At 51.0% G+C, this 19,296-nt stretch overlaps 1 protein-coding gene across 1 annotated transcript in view; it reads left to right on the forward strand.

Moving 5' to 3' along the window:
- Positions 1-4,173: 4,173 nt before the first annotated feature.
- HEG1 (heart development protein with EGF like domains 1) overlaps positions 4,174-19,296 on the forward strand; it is a gene marked incomplete at its 5' end in the record, with an annotated part of 87,327 nt that continues 72,204 nt past the window's right edge. The window contains one exon of the mRNA XM_080806591.1: positions 4,174-4,504. Coding sequence (XP_080662717.1) covers positions 4,174-4,504 — 331 coding nt within the window. The remainder of the gene's footprint in view (positions 4,505-19,296) is intronic.

Raw genomic sequence — 19,296 nt, forward strand, 5'->3', positions numbered from 1 at the left:
GAACTTCCCAGAAAGCAGCTCACAAATTGGGGGTGGGAGGGTAAAGCAGATGAGAGGATGACTAAACAGACTCAGGGTGTAATGGGGTGATGAGCACATAGCAGAGGCCAGGGGAGACGGTGCTGCCTGGGCCCAGCCCACCACCCCCGGACGAAACTCTATGCAGGTGTCTATTGGCTGATATCAGCCCTCAAGGATCCTGGTCCTGGGAAGTCACTGCTCTGCAGCCGCCCCTGCACTCCAGCCATGGCCATGCCACCCCACACTGCCATGAATTCTACAGGGCACTGTCCTCAGGATCTGGGCACACTTCAGGCCTGTTCAGGGTGCAGTGTTGTTAAAGGCTCTGGTTACGGTGTGGAGTGCTTCAGTCAGAAGAATTCTATGCCTTCCGGGCGGTGACCTCATTGTATCCTCAGACCCACCCGGGGAAGCAGCAAAGGGTAATGATTTCTCTCCCCACTCTACAGGTGGGGAGACTGAGGTCAATGGAGATCACTGGACTTGGCCAGGGAGTGAGAACAGCTTGGGAACAGAACTTGGAGGGAACCCAAGGCCCTCTCTCCAGGATCCGCCAACCACACCAGTTGGCAGAGGAGAACTCCTCAGGCCCAGGATGAGCTGCAGCAGGAATCTGCAGGCTTGTTTACTTTGGTGCAGAAGGACATTTCATCACCTCTTGGATCACAGAATGCTAACGCAGATGGGCCCTCAGAGATCATCTGATTCAATACCCTTGTTTTATGCAGGAGGAAACTGAGGCCAGAGCAATGAATCTCCTTTGCCCTCCCTTTCCTTTCCCTGTCCTACTGATAGTGAGTAGCAGGGTAGAGACTGCTAGCTGTCTACCCAGATCCCTTTTCCCCTTCTTTGTCTCTATGCCTAGGCTCTATTTCCCAGACTCCTTTGCAGTTTGGGGAGCCACGTGACAAATGTTCTTTCTGGTAGGATGTGAGAGGAAGGGCCACGTGGCACGTTCAGGCCCAGCTTTTTCAAACCTCCTGTGCTCACATCTCTGTGTTCTTTTCATGTTCTTTGGACTTCCGGCAGATTGGGATGTCAATTCCAAGGGCAACTTTGGAAAACATACATTAGAGAAGGACAGAGCGGCCATCATGTGGGTCCTGGGAATGCTGTGTGGAGAAGAGCCACACGCTCACCTGAGTGCCTACGGCTGCTAAGAGAACCAGAAGAATAAAACATTGGTCACGCGAAGCAGCAGCATTTGGGGGAGGCCGATTCAGTACTGCAGTCTGGCCTAAACCCAATCTAGCTCACACAAGCAGCCGGATAAGCCCCTGCAAAGCTCCCACTACAGGCATCTTTGGGTGGTGAAGACACAGGCTGACTGCGGAGCTCGCTGTCATCCGCTTTGGAGGGTCCCCACTCCCACCTCTGGAGAGGTTAGGAATGTCTGGCTCCTGCCTCACTCAGTCTGGGAACTGGATCCAAGCCGGCTCTCCAACCGATTCATTTTAGGTCAGTAGATGCCCAGGGCTGGGATGGATCTGAGATGTCATCTGATTTCTCCCCTGGCTCCGGTAAGGGCCTCTTTCAATCCATCCACAGTGACCAAAACTCATGTTTCAATTTTTATATCCCTGGGCAGAAAACACCACAAATGTCCTTAAACGCCTGTCTCTTACCTCCTTGCTACGGTATCAGAAGGTCTTTACTGAACCGTAAAACACCAGAGCTGGAGCACACCCTTAGCAATCATCTCAGACAATCTTCGTTTTACAGATGAGGAGACTGAGGTTTGGACCACACAGTTAAACAGCGGTCAAGTCAGGAAGGCCCAGCTGACTCTTTTTTCTAAGGTTCTCTCTGCCTCCGTCTCTTGCTGTTTTCTCTTCTTTTTTCCTAGAAGGTGATAGAAAAGTGTCCAGGGCCATTTCACTGTGATCAATCTTTCCACATTCTCCTGGGTCTCCCCCTTCTCATCCCCAGGGGAAGCACTTCCCAGCTGATGTGACTTTGGCTATTTCTCTTAGACGATAAAGAGAAGATTAGGGAGAGACAATCTGGGATGCCTAGAAGGGAGGGACATGTCCCAGGTGCATGTTTGCTCCTTGGGCCTTGGTAGTCAATGCAGACTCCCTAGGGATCTCTAAATCCACACAAGAAGCCTGTAAGGGCCATTAAACCCTTGAATGTCACTGGTTGCCAGGGAGGGCAACCTGTGCTATGTGAAGAGTAAAAGGAAGGGAGGGCGTGGTGGTGACCAGAACCTCCGAGCACAGTGTCTTGGCCTGTTGGGGCTTGTCTGGCTGCAGCTGGGCAGCTGGGCAGCTCTGACTATTAATACGAGAGCAGGATCCTAAGAAGTTGAGCTGGGGCCACAAGAGTAAACCAAGTTACTTACGGGGGATCATTGTGTGGTCCTTTCTTGGAAAGACCTGGAAATTCCATGTGAGAGCCCTGGCAAGTTGGGTTTGTTTTGTGGTTCTTTATAAACGAAATAAAATAAACCCAAATGGTTACTCCCCACTCCCCTGTTTAAGGTGAAGTTGTTTATACATGGCATCGTTTATGTTTTCTGCCAAGTGACTCATTTGGACTGAATCATGAGAAAGTGGGCCTAGGTCCATCTGCAGCTGCTCTGGACACCATGATCTGCTCATTGCCCTGGAGGTGGGGGTCATGGAGCTCTGGAGACAGCAGAGAGGAGTGAAGAAGTGGGGTGGGGTGGAGAGTCAGGCTTGAAAGGGAAGGCCATACTCATAGTTTCCTGAGCATCTGGTGGCTGGGGAGTCCCTGATGAAACTGACAAGATTCTCCCAAGAGCCCCAGTATTCATTTCAGTTGAGACATCATCTAGGTTATTGCAAATTCTGAATTGTGGGACCAAAATTAATAATGCCACACAATCCTTCACAGGTAAATCTCTTGATCTTTGGGTCTAGCTTCAGAATTTTGACCAAATTATTTTCCCATTTTGAGCCCCTTTTTCTTCAATCTAGAAATAAAGATACTTGCAGTCCCTAAAATTTAGACATTTTTTATCCTTTATTTACCGGGAAGGAAAGAGATATGGACACAAGTGGAACTTTATTTGCCAGGAAATTTTATTTTCACTGAATCTTTGAATCTCTCCCCTGAAAGTATTCATTTAAAATTCAGTGATCTCTGTGTGTCCCTTTGTTTAATTTTCTATCTGCAAACCCTTTTCTGATTATGAGTTTGCCTAGCCATGCCCGAATTCATTTCTCTTTTCCTGGTGGCCTGTTTGGGTGTCCTGGAGGTGACATTTCTGCAGAACTCTTGGTGTGAGCCAAAGGCAGTGGTCCCATGGGGATGGAGTCCAGGCTTGAGAAGGCCCTGGAGAATAAGGTGACTCCCGCGTTGGGCACAGGATGAGGTGTTAGGCTTGGCAGCAGCGAACCCAGCATCAGCCCTGGGGCCTGGAGGAGGAGTGGTGATGGTGGGAGGGGAGGGTGGCAGTTCCAATTAGCTAGGGGCAGTGACCTCGCGCGGTGGGGAGAGGGGAACAGGTTCCACTTCTCTCACACACCAAAGCACTTTGTACAATCTGGTTAGTGCTAACCACATCACCCAGTACCCGCTTTTCATCCACTTACTGGGCATTCAAGGAGTTGGGAAATTCCGGTCCCGATTGGGAGGACTCGGTTTTTCTGATTTTTCTCCCAATGGCAGAGCAACCCTAATGGGGGTGGGGAGGGCGTGTGTGTGTGTGTGTGTGTGTGTGTGTGTGAGAGAGAGAGAGAGAGAGAGAGAGAGAGAGAGAGACAGAGAAAGACAGAGAGAATGAGAGAGAGAAAGAGAGACCAAAGTTGGCCGGCTGTGCGGACCTCACCCCGCGGTCCCCGGCCGGCCCCCGCCCCCTTCCTGCCCTCTCCCCGCCCCCGGCCCGGCCGCCCTCGGCCGGTGATGTCAACCCGAGGAGGAGCCGCCCGCCCGCCCGCGGCCCGCCCGGGCTAATTAGCATGTAGCGGCGCCGGGGCCGCCTCCGCCTCCGCCGCGCCCGCCAGCCCGGCCCCGCCGCCCGCCTGCGGCTCCCCACAACTTTTGAGGCGGGGACTGCGCTCGCTGCCTCACTTCGCTCACTTCCCCGGCCCCGCGCGGCGCCCGCCGCCCGCTTCCCTCGCACCCGCGGCCGCCCCGCGCCCGCCCCGCGCGCCGGGCATGTGAGCGCGGGCGGGCGCCGCCACCATGGCCTCGCCGCCGCTCCCGCGCCCGCTGCTGCTGCTGCTGCCGCCGCTGCTGCTCCTGCTGCTGCTGCCGCCAGCCGCCCCCGGGACGCGGGGTTGGCCGCCCTCCCCGGCCCTCCGCGCGCCGAGCGGGGCGCCCCTCGCAGGAGCGGGGCTGGCTCGGCCGCCGGAGCCCGGCCCCGAGCGCGAGCTGCCGCCCACGCCGCCGCCGCCCACGCCACCCCGGGAGCGCCGCGGGCTCGCGTCCCCCGGCCCCAGCCGCACGGCCCCCGGGCCGGCCGCCGCCGCACGCCGGGGACCCTCGCGCCGGGCCCCCCGAGGCGGGAGCGCGGGTGAGTGAGAGCCACCGCCGGGCGCCGAGGAGCCTCGAGCTGGGGGGCGTGGGCGCGCTTCTGGGCCGCATCCCCCGCCCTAGGCCCTCCTGCGAGCTCTGTCCCGGCCGGGGCCCCCCGCTGACCCGGGTCCCTGGTTGGGGGGGGGGGCGGTGGCCCAGGGATGGGCAGCCTGGGAGGGCGGCGAGCGGGAGAGTGGCTTTCCTAGACGCTTTCGCCAGTGGCGGGACTGGGGGTGTGACCGCCGTGTTCTCCCCCCAACCCTTGGAAGAAAACTTCTCTTCCATGGTGCACCCCAGACCTCTCCCCCTCAACACCTCCCTTTGAAAAATAGAAAAGAACCGACCCCCCCCCCCCCCCGCAAAGCTTTCCAAAAGTGCTTCTCCCACCTCGGAGGTGATAACATCTTCCCGTAAATTCCCCAATTCCATTCGTTTCCTGTAGCTACACAGAAATGGCCTCTCCAGGTACAGAGCCTAACTTTTAAATAGAAATACCTGATTTTTAAGGGTTCTAGCCTTGAGGATATTGGAAAGGACAAAGGATGTAGTTGGAAACACAACGCTCTACTGGTTCACTCTAAAAGCAGAGGAGGGACTGGGGCGATGGTGTGGAGGTGGGGGGTTACAGGGGCAAAACCCTGCAGGGCAAACAGTGACACTGGACTGTCCCTGAGCCTTTCCTCCCCCCACCTCTTTCCTTTCCCAATGGGCCTCTGCTCCATTCATAGCCACTGCCTATCCTGCTCAGAAAGGGACCTGCCCCCTTTCCTCTGGACCTTTTTATGCATTTTCTTCTTTAGATCTGGAAGAAATGGTTAGGACCCAGTGGAATTCCAAACACAATACTATTGTGACCTTGGGAATGTCACCGCTTTTGATCTCAGTTTCTCCATCTGTGAAATGGAAGTGATGATTCCTGTTCCCCCTAGCCTCCTAGTGATGGCATGACAAAACGAAAGTAAAAATAAATGACAAGTGCTTTGAACAGTCAGCAATGTGGTGGTGTTAGCCACTGCCTTCCTGTGAGTGACACAAGGCATACCCTCTCTCTCAGGGTTATTCTGGAAAAACAAGGTTGCTGGCAACACCGGTATTGATTTGAATTTTAGGTGAAGTTTGAGAAGATTTCCTTTTCCTAATTAGCAATTCATTTAAGTTTATCATATCACACACACTATCTGGTATAGGAATTAGCTGGCTTCATTGAACCTAGGGATGCTTCCCCTACTTAAATAAGAAAAAAATTAAAAAGAAAAAAAAAAGGTCAGACCCCCAGTAAAAAACTCAAATCCATATTCAGTAGTATTGCCGTCATTGCAGAATGCCTTGTCCTTGTGAATTTCTAAGCCACTGGCCCAAGACTGAGAAACTCGGAACAGTAAGGGAAGGGAGGGGAGAAAGAAGCTTTAGAAGACCGATCAGAGACATACCCACTGTGACTCTGACTTCAGATGACTTATAACATACATTGTTTTAAGTTCCATGGGAAGGAATCAACATGAAAGAGAACATTCCCAGGCTTTCCCACACTAGAAAAGTAACTAAGGAACACTGTGTAGTATGTTGTGAGTTTTCTAAGTGGAGACGGAGTACAGGGGATCGAGGCCCTTCCAGAGGAGATACCCAAGAACTGGGGGCAGGTTTCTCTGGTTGGTGGTCGGGCATTCTTAGATGCGGAGTCCCATCTTATTAGGGATGGGTGGAGGGATGCTGATTTGTGGGGACACTGGCTGGATAAGGCTTGCACTCCAGTCTCCTTCCTTTTCACAGCTGGGTATCCCTACACATCACAGAAAGCTGGGCCTTACAGGCAGAGGGATAGTGGAGGGAGCTGGCTTAGGGGGATGCAGCAGGTAAGAATTGGGGCTGATTTCTTTTGCTAGTTAGGGACATTCCCCTGCCCTAAGGGACCCACACTTCTTCCTAGGTGTGACAGTAACACTGCTAGTCTTGGCCTTGCAACATTTCCAGTTTGATACATTTTGGAAGCTGAGAGCCATGGAGGCCTGGGGTGCATGAGGCTTTGGAAGAATGCACATGGGAGTCCCCAGAGCAGGTAGCAGGAGCCAGAGTAGTCCAAAACTTCCCCTACGTAAGTGGGTCTCTCCTGGCACCCCCTGCAAAGCCCACCCAAGTCATGCCTGCTCTTCAGCAGACCTAAGGCTGGATCTCAGGTGGGATGTTAGAAAGGTGAGGTAAAGCGAGGAAATTGATTACCTGTTGAAAACTGCTAGAAGCTACTAACCGTGGCTGAGGATCCAACATGACCTGTGCTTGGTTTCTAGTGGTGGTTCAAACAACTTAACTTAGAGGGGAAACGGCAATGAACAAGAGAGCCAGCAGTAAGTGATTTCTGTGAGTCTGTAGTAACGTCTTTGTGTTTGGGGGAGGTGCTTGCTCTTGCTGGTAATGAGCCCCAAGTCTTAGAAATAATGTGCTTCATTTGATTGTTGGGGAAACTGCCTGCAGCCCCTTCTGCTGTGGGCATACCGGTGGTCCGTCCCTGGCACTCATGGCTGGGGCTTCTGGATATGCGGGTGTCAACAGCAGGGGCCAGAGATGTCCTTTTCTTCTTTGGGGGCCATTTCTAGCCCTTTTCCTCTTGGCAGAGGGCAGGACTCTCGATGCTGAGTAAGCGTACTTGTGTTTCATCTGTGGGGTGTTTGCCTGCCTTCGTCGGCAAGTCCCCTACTTGTGTACCCCCCTATCACCCTGCTGACTGTTCAGATGAAATTTGTGGCTGGTGTTTGAGCCGGTGGAGATGGAGAAGATGCTAAGTCCTAGAGATTTTCTTTTTCTTGGTGTGTGTGTGTGTGTGTGTGTGTGTGTTTGAACAACTTAGGGCTTCTGAGCCGGAGCTCTGAGTGCTTAAGTGTATATGCCTTGATTTCTGTGTGCTCCATGGACCATGCTTTAATTGTGAGATCTGCAGATGAAAGGGGACGAAAAAGGCTTAAGTCTTAATGAGAATCAATGCAAAAGGAAAGAACTTTTCCCACCCAAAGGGGGAAATGACGCTGAGTAGCTGAGCAGCCAGCCCAAGGAATAATAATCTTAGAAAAATGCAGCTCCCTGGAGCAAAGGAAGCGCTGTGAGCCCGGCCCCTCCTTACATAGCTGTCCCCTGAAGTGCTCTAACTTTTCAGGCCAACTAGCTGGAGCTGCAGGGAGAAGCATGACCCGGGGCAGCGGCCCAGGCTGGGCGGGAGGGGGCCCCAGAGGGAAGAGCATGTGCTGAGGCTGGGAGGGGTCGTGGTGGGGATTCCTGAGAAGCCCACTTGCGTTGATGCAGGCTGCTCCAAGTAGAAGGAAGCCTGTGGGGAAAGGGACTCTCTGTGGCGTGAGTGTGTGTGTGTGTGTGTGTGTGTGTGTGTGTGTGGTGTTTGGTGTGTTTAAACGCCACATCCTTTTAACCTTGCAAGAGCCCTTTTACTGCTTCCCTGGATGGGCGTGCAAATGCTGAACTGGTATTTTCTGCCCAAGACCTGAACCATGTGGGTAGAGGAAGAACAAAAGAGGTCTGGTGCCCAGCTGGGCAGTGACTGCATACCTAGGCTTGGGGGGCTGGGGAAGGAGCCTGTGCGGTCTCCTGTGACTTCAGCGGCCCTGCCGAGCTGGCTGGGAGCTGTGTTCTTGGAGCTGACTTGCTGCCATCTCAGAGATTCTCACAAAGCGAGCAAAGAACAGATGGCAGTTGTGGTTGTTAGCCGCTTACTGCCTTCTTCCGTGGCTTTGCTCTGCCCACCGCACTTCAGGGAAGGAGACCAGTTTGGGGTTGTCCTTGGACTTGCAGCCTTTGAGCACCGGTGGGGTCTGGTTGGCGTTTTCCCATTTAAGCCTCAAAAAAGTTCTGGGAGGGACAGCACCGCTCCTTCACAGTGGTCGGAACGGAAGCCTGGTGAGTTTGGATTGCACAGTACACGGAGGAACCAAAATTCAGATGGGTTTGACCAGATTCATTTGTTCTCACCACGGTATCGTGCAGCCTCGGTCTTCTCAATGGGATCTCCAGGACCAGTGCAGCATGCTGCTTCCTCTCTTCCTTGGTCCCTTGCTCCTGCCCTTTCCTGGAGATCAGGGCACAGAGGCAGGAGGAGGCTATGGAAGTGGTGGTGCGTGGGGACAGGTTGTCCTGCAGAGTAGAGATCCAAACAAAAAAAAATTTTTTTGGAAATTGCGCAAGACAAGACCGTAAGTCTGTCTACATGTATGAAATGTCATTTTATATAGATATGGTGAATTGTGCCCTCTCTGTGTGCCAGTCCATACGGTATTGATGGCAGAGGTTACGCCGTTAATTATGGGCCCTGCCGAAATGAGTTGATGATGTTCTCACTGGGCTCTGTGCTGGGAACGTGGCTGATGTTATGCGGCAGCTGTTACGCAACCCCGTTCACTAGGAGGAGAGGTTGGATGGTACCCCGATTCAGAGGCGGTGAAATCGTTTTCTTTCTAACGGCTGTGCATGCCCTCTCCGACCCATTCCCTCTTCATCTTGCACAGACAGAACAAAGATGTTTCTATCTTGGCTTTTCCCTCTTCTTTTGTTGTAGTGGGGCCCATGTGTCAGGCTGTGTCAGTCTGGCTAATCTGTAAACCAGAAAGCACTGATAGAGCCCTTTCTATGTGTGGGGAGCTCTGCCAGGTGATGTGGAGCCTCCCACAGACGGGAGTCTTGTTGGGGCACCAGCATCCACGCTGGAACCAGTAAAATGATGGTGTGTTAGTGATCCAGAAAGGTCACAAGGAGATCACACTGACCGAAGGAATGGTGTGGAGAGAGGTGACTGGAGAGGTGGAGAGGCTGCTGGGGCCCGGAAACGTAGGCAGGAGGAGAGCGTGGACTGGGATATGGATAGCACAGAGTAGGGTATTGGCATCAGCAAAATCCCACATACTACAAAGCTCAAGACTGACTCCTACTCCCTCCCCTTTCTTTCCTTTCCCTTCCCTTCCCTTCCCTTCTTAAAAAAGTTAGTTACTTTAGGGATGCCTGGGTGGCTCAGTTGGTTAAGCATCTGCCTTCGGCCCAGGTCGTCATCCCGGGGTTCTGAGATCGAGCCCTGTGCTGGGCTCCCTGTGCAGCAGGGGGTCTACTTCTCCTTTTCCCGCTACCCCTCCCCACCACTTATGCGCACTCTCTCTCTCTTTGTCAAATAAATAAATGAAATCTTTTTAAAAAATTATTTGAGAGAGGGGCGCCTTGGTGGCTCAGTTGTTGAGCATCTGCGTTCGGCTCGGGTTGTGATCCCAGAGTCCTGGGTTCAAGCCCCGCATCAGGCTCCCTGCTTGGTGGAAAGCCAGCTTTTCCCTCTCCCACTCCCCCTGCTTGTGTTCCCTCTCTGGCTGCGTTTCTTTCTGTCAAATAAATAAAATCTTTTTAAAAAAAAATATTTGAGAGAGAGAGAGAATGCACAGGGGTCACGAGGGGTAGAGGGAGGGGGAAGGAGAAAATCTCCAGCAGACTCCCCACTGAGTAGGAGCCCAGCTAGGGGCTCCATCCTACAATCCTGAGATCGTGACCTGAGCTGAAATCAAGAGTAGGTGCTTTACCGACTGAGCCATGCAGGTGGACCTGAAAAGCTTGACTTTTTAATTGGAAGTGGTCAGTAGCCAGGAAGTCCAGGGAAGAGTGCACCTGTTAGGGTCCAGAGTCGGTGGAGCGAAGACCAGACTGGAAAGGTGGATTCGGGCCGATCGTGGAGGGCTTTAAAGGCCTGCTTGCAGCATTTATTTTCATCTGAGGAGCCTCTGAGAGCTCTTGAGGAAGGAGCAGTACTGTTTGCTTGGTCAGTGTTCCTTTGTGCTTGGAGCTGGGGCTCGCAGATGAACCACACATGGGTCTGTCCTTCCTACAGTCCGGGACTTAATTCAGAAATCTGGGAATGCTAGCAGGCAGCTTATCAGCATGTTGGGAGGAAAACACTGAAGGCATGGACTAGAATGGGGGCAGTGGACATGGAAAGAGAGCAAAGCAGGGACCATTTACAGGGGGACAGCTGGAGAGCCTGGTGATTACCTGGCCAAGGGGATGATGGCGACAGGGTCTTAAATGAGAAGCTGACAAGCATTCAGCATGTGTCTCCTTCCCTCACCCTCTGCATCTTTGTTCTGGGGGAGCAGGGAGGGGACTCCAGTTGCTTCTGCTTCTCCACAGATCGCAAATCTGCCCTCACAATCTCCACGGCTCTGTTTTGCTCTCCCTGCCTCCATGCATGCTCTCCCTCTGATCCTGTTCACAGGGCCCAGGGCAATCTTCTTAAATGTAATTCAGGTCACCTCACTCTCAGGCCAAAAACCCTCCAAGGGCTTTGCATTGTACTTAGAATAAAATGAAGTAAAATAAAAAATCCAGACTCCTTGCTGGGATACCAGGTCTGCAGCCCCTGCCCTGCTGACGCTCCAGCCTCTTCTTGGCTGCCTCCCCTTCTAACCATGCCAGGCAGTTGCGTATAACATTCCAGACCCCATCCTGTCCTGCAGACTGGGTGCACGATGTGTGCAACCGTCCTCTAGGCAGAGGGAACAGCCAGTGCGAAGGCCAGAACAAGCTTTCATGTCTTGGGATTGGAAAGAAGGAAGGCCGCTGTGGCTAGATCACGTAGGGTCCTGAGAACCTCGATAGGACAGTCAGATTTTCTGCTTGACCCCATGAGGGGTTTTAGCAGAGGAGTGATGTGGAGAGGAGATGGGAAGACAAGGCAGGAAATGAAGGTGGGAAGGCAGGGCTAGTTCAGTGCCTGACCCGTGGTAAGCACTCATGGTATTTGTTGAGTAAATGGATGCTAAAGGGAACCATTTATGATAAAGGGAAAATAGGTCCACATACAAAAATTGGAGGTAGAAAGAAGAACGCTGCTCTGACTGAGCAGCCCTCATGTTCTTGGATCTTTGAACACGGGATGGGCAATACCTTCCTCATACTTTACCTCTCAGTGCAATAGGACAGCGGACTGGACGGTCTTCTCCAGCCGAGGGAGAGCGCAGATGGTAGAGGGGCTGCATCGTTACTGTGGGGCAGTCTGGGGTGCCTGGGCTGGGGTGTTGCTGTGGTAGGGGGGTCTCTGGAGTTCGGGTTTAGATGTATGTCTCTAGTGTGTTTGTCTGTTGATTGCATTCCTGCTCCCTTGTTGGCCCAGGAGCCCTCAGAAGGCGAGGATGACTCTCCCTGTCAGTCAGGGGCCCCCTCCTCTCTGACATTTGTTTCCTCTGGAAACCTGCCTTGCTGTCAGTCAACAGTGAGGCCGTGGGGTGACATTTTTGACTGAGGCTGAAGACGAAGTGCGAACATTGAGGTATTTTCAAGCTGCATCGTCATCTTTGCCTTTTGAAAAGTGTAACATTAAAAAATAATAAAATAAAAATCATAACATTTATTTTTTTCTGATTATGTAAGTTTTTTATGTGTAGCATATACGATTTGGAAGTTACAGAAAAATGAAAGCAGCAAATGAAATATCACCTACATTCCAACTACTAGAAGCATATTAAAACATTAGTAATTATTATAGATCTCAGTTATAAGGAATATAAAAGTATATATTTCACAATAGGATACACAGGGGTGCCTGGCCAGCTCAGTCGTAAAGCATGTCTTGATCTTGGGGTTGTGAGTTTGAGCCCCACGATGTAGAGCTTACTTAAAAAAAATAGGATACATACCCCTACAGCCCCCCATATATATGACACATGTATATTTCCATATGATATCCAGAAAGGATACTGTCCCATTATAACTTTTAGCTATGTCTTTATTGGCTATATAGCTTTTTCCAATTTTTTACTGTCATAAATAATGCTGTGATGAACATATTTGTGCATCAGTTTTTATATTTGTCTCTGATTATTTGCTTAGTGTTAATTCCTGGATGTGGAAATTGTTAAAATTCCTTACCCTACTACCAAACGGTACCAGATTATTTCAACAGCATTGTATGATTATGTAGATCTCACCACACCCTGTGTATTACCAGGCAGTTTGATTAAAACACAGAACATTTCTTCTGCCTTTCTTTTTTATCCAGATGTCTTCAGATAATGGTGTGTGTGTGTTTGTGTGTGTGTGCGCACCCGTGCGTGTGTGTTGGGTGTGGCCAATCATAACATCTCTCTACTAACCACATTTCTGGAAGTTTCTGGGGCTCCACCTCATTCTGTGGTCTGAATCAAGTTGAAGAGAAGGTGTTTTGGTGGGTGACTGACTCTGCAGGGCATCCAACTATCAGGAACATGGCGGACACCGCTGATGGAGGTGGGTTCCTCCAGAGCGGGCAGCAGCCTTCCGCCATGTCGTGTTAGGGGGGCTGTGTCTGGGCAGGGAGGCAGCCGAGCCAAATGCTGTGGGCAAAGTGGCCAGGCAGAAGGGAAACACGGTATTTTAGAAAGAACTGGAATGCAAGATTTGGGGTGGGGCAAGAGAATGCCACAGAGACCTTGTATCTTTCTAAATGAGAGTTATTTCATTGGCAATAATTGATCCTTTAAATTGTGACATACAGGGCAAAATTAGATTTCCGTTTTCAGTCTGTAAGAACATTTTGAGAATCCTCTTTACCTTCAGAGAATCTTGGACTCTCTGGGTTTGAAGGGACCTTTATAAAGCTTTCTTGGGGTGCCTGGCTGGCTCAGTTGGTTAAGCCCCCGACTCTCGATTTCAACTCTGGTCATGGTCTCAGGGTCCTGAGATTGAACACTGTACTTTGTGCTGGGCATGGAGCCTGCTCAGGATTCTTTTTCTCCCTCTCTCTTTTCCCCTCCCCTCCTTCTCTCTCTCTCCAAAAAGCTTTCTTCATTCATTAAATGATGGACTTATTTCCGAACTAAGTAGGGAAAAGGGCTTTCACTCTTTTGGCTCATCTACCCTGGTTGATTTCTAGCCAGAACGAGTAAATTTTACTTTGTGCTCAGAAACTTTTGGTCTCTTTGTTCAGGACATGGTACAAGATTAGAGGTCACCTTAGATTGGGAGATATCTGACAAATCCAGACGCTTCCAACGGAGTGATGTGACTGGCTGCATTTCACAGACACAGTTGTTCCTGGAAAAGTTCTGGAAACCAGGGAAGCAATTTCACAACCATGACAGTGACAGAGCTATAGCTCATTGTGGAAGTGATGCTCCAGCAATGGGAGTGGCCGGAGGCACCAGAAGTTCAGGGTCAAGGCTTGGCTCTGCCTCTTAGACACGGGGTAACTTTGGGCCTATTGCTTCCTACTCTGGGCCTTCCATTTTCTTACTTATGAAATAAAGTGTTGGTCCATCCCATGCTGAAAGCTTTATTTCTAAGGGTATCAGGTTTATTCTGTGAATACATTTTGACTTCCATGATGCTGGCCTGACATGTGAGGAGACTCAACACCTGGCTTCCTAGCTGAGGATCCGGGAGCTGTGGAGCCTGTGTGAGGGACACCTGTGAGCCTGCTGGACCTCTAGCTCCTTTAGAGGAGGACTGGGTTATATCCGTCTTCAGCCTTGGCCCAGGAAGCATCTGTCCAGCTGGTAGCGACCTACTACCCAGGTGATACTGCAGCAGCACCAGCTCCCACGTGACCTAGGGCTCCTGTCAGAAGATCTAAGGAGCTGCAAAGCCCATCTCTAAGTCCACACATGCTGTTAAAAATGGACACATTCCTTTCGCTCTATACTTTGGTTCTGGGATACCTGAGCTTCATGGTATTCTCCTGGCTTTCCCACCACGTAAGAATGTTCGAGGAAGGCTACCAGGTCAGGTGGTGTGGCAGGCAGGCTCCGTGCTCTCCGTTCCTGCGGTTGCAGGGGCCTCGAGGGGCAACTTGGATCTCACTGGAGACCCTTAATAACAGCAGCCCCCGTGTTTCTGGTGGGAAGGAACTGGGCTACTGGAAGTACGGAGACAGATTTGACACATGTGACAGATTTCTGCTCAATGTCTTTGATAAGTCGGGAGATGAAGACCAAAGAGGAAGACAGGTGACTAGAAGAAGGGGAGGCCAGGGTCAAGCTCGCTGGCTGACCCTGGGCCGTCCTTGTCCGTGTGCATTGAAGCAGTCACTTTGGAGGACAGAACAGCGGGAATACAGGAGAGAGACACCGGGTTGGAATGGTTGGATGTTGTTCTTTGCACAAGGTTGTTACTAGTGATTATCATGAGTTAGGCTAGTACTGAAAACCACTCCATTTTTCCTTTTCTTAGTGGTAGAGGGAGATGGAAACAGCTCAACCTGGGCATGAATGTCATTCCTGTAGCCTTTGGGCCACCAGAACTTTTGTTGTGCCATGCAGTGAGACATGTTCTGGAATCATCTCTTGCCAGGGTGTGGATGAGAGCCCTGTGGCTTTGCAGTCATGGACCTGGGGAGGTCCAGGCTTGGGAGGCAGGCAGCCTCAGTTCAGACCTGCAGGCTGGGGGACCTTGGTGGGTTACTCAGCCTCTCTGTGCCTTTGGTTTCTCATCTGTTAAAGGGGCTATTAGTGGGCCTTACTTACAGAATGTAAGCGTCCTCTATCCCTGTGAAACAGATTGCTTGTTGCTGGGGCAGGGGAGCTCTGTAAATTCTGGCGCCATGGTGATGCTGCTGAAACCAATGCCTGTCTATCCTGACCTTTGTATTGACGACAATACGCCCTTCACCTCCAGGTTCATTGGATGGGGGACAAGTTCTGAATGCAAAAGACTCAAGTCCACCTTCCAAGGACATTTGTTCCTTGATCCGCCTACCCTGACCCTGGGCCCTGCCAGCCTCACTTCTTGGTATTCCTAGAACTTTCTCTCCATCCTTAGCTTCCAATGCAGGGAGGAAAGAGCAAGAATGGAAGACTTGAAGTCGGGAAAACTAAGTGCCACCAATATAGCCCTCACCCATAATCATCTGAAGAGACCGGCTTAATTAGGATTCAATAAAAGCAGTATGTGAGGGGTGACTTAAAAATAATAGGCCTTTAAAATCAGAGTAGGAGCTCTGGGGCCAAAGGGTAGACCTCCTTTAGGTCAGGATCTTTGTAGTTATTGATGCAGCCCTCAAAAAGCATTTGAAGGAGTCGGGAGTGACCTGTGGATCCAGTGCCTGGGTCACCAGCAGCAGCTCATTGGTGTTTGCCCTTAAACCTCATCCCGGAACCAAAATGGGGTCACGTATCTCAGTCTCCTGCATCAGTCATTAGATTGGGCTTTGGATTTTTGTCTGTTTCCAGGATAACCCAAATCCATTACCAGGGGATGAAAATGTGTCATTATTCAGGAAACTTGAGACTGTTCCTTAGGCTCTGTTAAAGGTGAGAGGATCTTAGGAAACAGCTTGAGGAGTAACAGTGTTACTGGACTAAGTATGGTCTTAAAGGGGTCTCTTCCAAGAGGACCATGTTCATTGGCAGGTGAATTCCTGTGGTTGACTGGGAATTATTTAGAATATGGCCATGCCTGGCAGTGACGGCATACTGCTGTGTGTGGCTGCAGGCAGGGTTAGGACAGAGAGATGCCAGTGGCAACTCACGACCTCTGACGGTCTTAACCCCTTCGCCTTCTAGCTACGTGGCCCGGGGCATCTGCCTCATGTCCCTGGGTCTTCCTTTCCTTGTGTTAGAATCGGGACTAATGATACCTCTCCTGCTTCCTTGACAATGCTTTCAAGGAGGAGGAGGAGCAAATATAATTATGATTGTGAATGCACTTTAAATGCAGACACAGCGAGTAATTTGAGTCAGAAGACAGTGAACTGACTATGAGCCGGGCCAGGCATCCCGTCTCTGAGACTGTTGTCATATCTGCAAAAATGAAGACTATACTGCCAGTTCCGTCCACCTCACAGTGCTGCTGTCGGGGTGAGATTAAAGGTCATCCACCTGGAGAGGCGTTGTAAGCATGCATCGGGCCTTACTATTATTACTCCGGGTGAGGAGGGTCTTCAGCAAGCAGGTACATGTGGGCAGACGAGTAGAAAGTAGGAGAGGAGGGAGAGAGAGGAGAACATTCTAGAAAATCTCACTGGCCTCTTTTCAGTCCGCCATCTCCGTCCTGTCAGTGGCTTCCGGTCTGGGTGACTAGCTCTTTCATCTCCTCCCCCTCCTACCAAGTGGGATGTTCTTCACAGGCCTGCCCTTGACCTTTCACCTGCAACTCAGTTTAGTGAGTATTTATTGAGCACCTCCCAGGAGCCACCAGTTTTTCCTAAAGGATGTAGAAATACGACCAAATAAATTATAGTTGTATAACAAGATAAAACAGTAGTTGAGAGGGAGCGAGTTCTCTGGGGAAGGCTTCTTGGAAGTGGTGTTCTCTAGCTGGTTGTGAGGAACGAGTCAGATTTTGCTAGAAGCCCGAGGGAAAGGGAGGGCATTTAGGTAGGGAGGTCCACAAAACAGAGGCATGGAGGGAAGACACAGCATGGCTTCACCTATTTTCTCTGGGGGGGTGATTCCCACAACTACCTTTCTTCTCTTCAGATATCCAGGTCCCTGCCTTCAGCCGCCTGCCAAATATGTACACGTGTATCGTGGTTCACTCTCAACACAACAGATAACCATTAGAAACGCAGACATGTCACCCCTTCCTCCCCAAGAACCTGCCCTCCCTTTGCTTGTTTATGGTCCCGTTAGTTTCTCCGTCACACATTCAGAGCCTCGACTATCCTTATCTTATGGCTTTTTCTTGCTCACATGGGGTCTACCAACTCTTCCCTCTCTCCCTTGCTTTTTTCATCTCATCCTGTCCATACACTTAATTCCTTTTGGACAGTGGGCCCCATAGGCTGCCAAGATGTGGTACTTGGGTCCTGAAACGGCAGTTTGAATCCAGGCGTCCTCAGGGAGATGCCCCGGAAGCCCACCTGGGGAGCCCTGCCTGTGTCTCCCTGGCTTGTCCTTTCAGACTAGGTTGCCATTTCCCTGTAGCTCTTCGTCTTTTTGTCTTTGTCTTGCGCTTTCCTTTCTCATCCTTCATTCTTTTTTTAAAATTCTGGGTTCTGGGTTTTTTTTGTTTGTTTGTTGTTTTTTAGATTGACCTTTGGAGTCAGACAGACCTGGGCTGGGGTCCCAGTGTAGTAGTTGCTATGGAATCTTGGGCATCTACTTGATCTCTCGACACCTCAGTTTCCTTATCAACAAAATGGGGGATAATAATGGCGCCCACCTGCCAGGGTTGTGGTGAGGATTGACTGGGACAGTCTGTGTGAAATGCCTGGCATGGTGCCTCGTATGGGCTGCTGTGGTCATCATTGTTGTCATCATTGTCATGATCCTGCTTTGGTCATTAGTCTCCCTAACTTTAATCTCTTTCCTTCTCTCTGTAAGTTTCTCCCTTCCCTTTTTGTTTTATTTCTCTTTCCTGCCCTCTTCCTTTCTTCTCCCTTGATTTTTTCTCTTTTTCTTAACTAGCTGGGGCATACAACTGATTTAAAAGATTGGTTATGTTTGAATTGTCAAGTTTCCCAATCTTAATTGTAAAAGCCTATTAGTAAACTTCGTTTTTTAAAGATTTTATTTATTTATTTTCAGAGAGAGACACAGCAAAAGAGGAAACACAAGCAGAGGGAGTGGGAGAGGGAGAAGCAGGCTCCCTACCGAGCAGGAAGCCTGATGCGGGGCTCGATCCCTGGACCCTGGGATCATGACCTGAGCCAAAGGCAGACACTTAACAACTGAGCCACCCAGGCGCCCCACCTATTAGTAAACTTTAAATTTTGGTCTTTAAATAGGTTTTATTCATGCAGCCCCAGGGGCTCCCACGGGGCTGGCCATGAGAGCACCCCACCCTGGGACAGGCCGTGACAGCCCTGTCCTGCTCCCTTCCCCTGCCCCTCTCAGCAGGCCCTCCGTGCTGCGGCATCATCCCACTGTGTACATCTTCTAACACAGTAAACTTTCCAGACAAGTGATGTTGCTTGGATTTCCTTAGAGTCCTGGGCCCCGTCACACAGGGCTACGGAGCAAATTCACGGCAGGACTTAGCCGAAGTCAGGGGGCCACGCACAGCGTGTGAAGGCCCAGGGCCGCATCTCATTTCGTCCTCCTGCCGGCCTCCCTCCCACCTCCCTCTTCCTCCTCGGAACCAGGATGTTTTTCCTTTGGCCTTTTTATTGTTTTGCCAAGCTGGCGGCCCTCCTTTGGTGGAGCTCTGCCACCGGGCTTCCTCTCTGGGTGTGAGCAAATGTTAGGGTGACAACACGGGAGACAGGCCTGCTTCCTTGTCTCCCCCCAGCTTCACTTCCAGGCACCACAGGCCCCCTTCTCAAAACTGCCTCTGCCCAAGAGCCTCCTCTTCAGCCCCTCTACTGGGTGTTTATTTTCAAAGGACGAGTGGGGCAAAGCACACTGAGGTACCAGATAGACGCGCCCAGAGACAAGATAGCACTGTCCCCCACCCCGCAGAGAGAGGCAGAGAGCCTTATTTTACTTACTTAATTGAATGGGAATCTTCTGACCTGACCCTGGGGCTTTTTCTCAAGACCTTTTTTTTTTTTTTTTTAAGCCTATAGAGTTATTTTTAAAGCAAGGAGCACGAGGTCAGTCACATCGGAGTCCTCCTTCTTCCTCTCCTGTCGAGGTTGGCCTGCTTCCCTTCTTAGCACCCCCAGGCCACCTCAGAGGCGATTGTGTTTCTGGAAGCCTGCCCCCAAACTCAGGGGCTCCAGGCCAGCCCCACCCCGGGTCACGGCTCAGTCCCCCAAGCCTGCCTTGCTCCCCAGAGGATGCTCAGCTAGACAAAAGCCCACTGTCACAGGGAGGGGAGGATAAGACGCCTGGTGAATTTTATACTTTTCATTACCAGAAGCTGTTCCAGCGGGATCTGTTTTTAAAAATCAATTCATTGGGTCTCAAG

The sequence above is a fragment of the Martes martes genome (genome assembly GCF_963455335.1).
Source record: "Martes martes genome assembly, chromosome: 1".
Classification (NCBI taxonomy): domain Eukaryota; kingdom Metazoa; phylum Chordata; class Mammalia; order Carnivora; family Mustelidae; genus Martes; species Martes martes.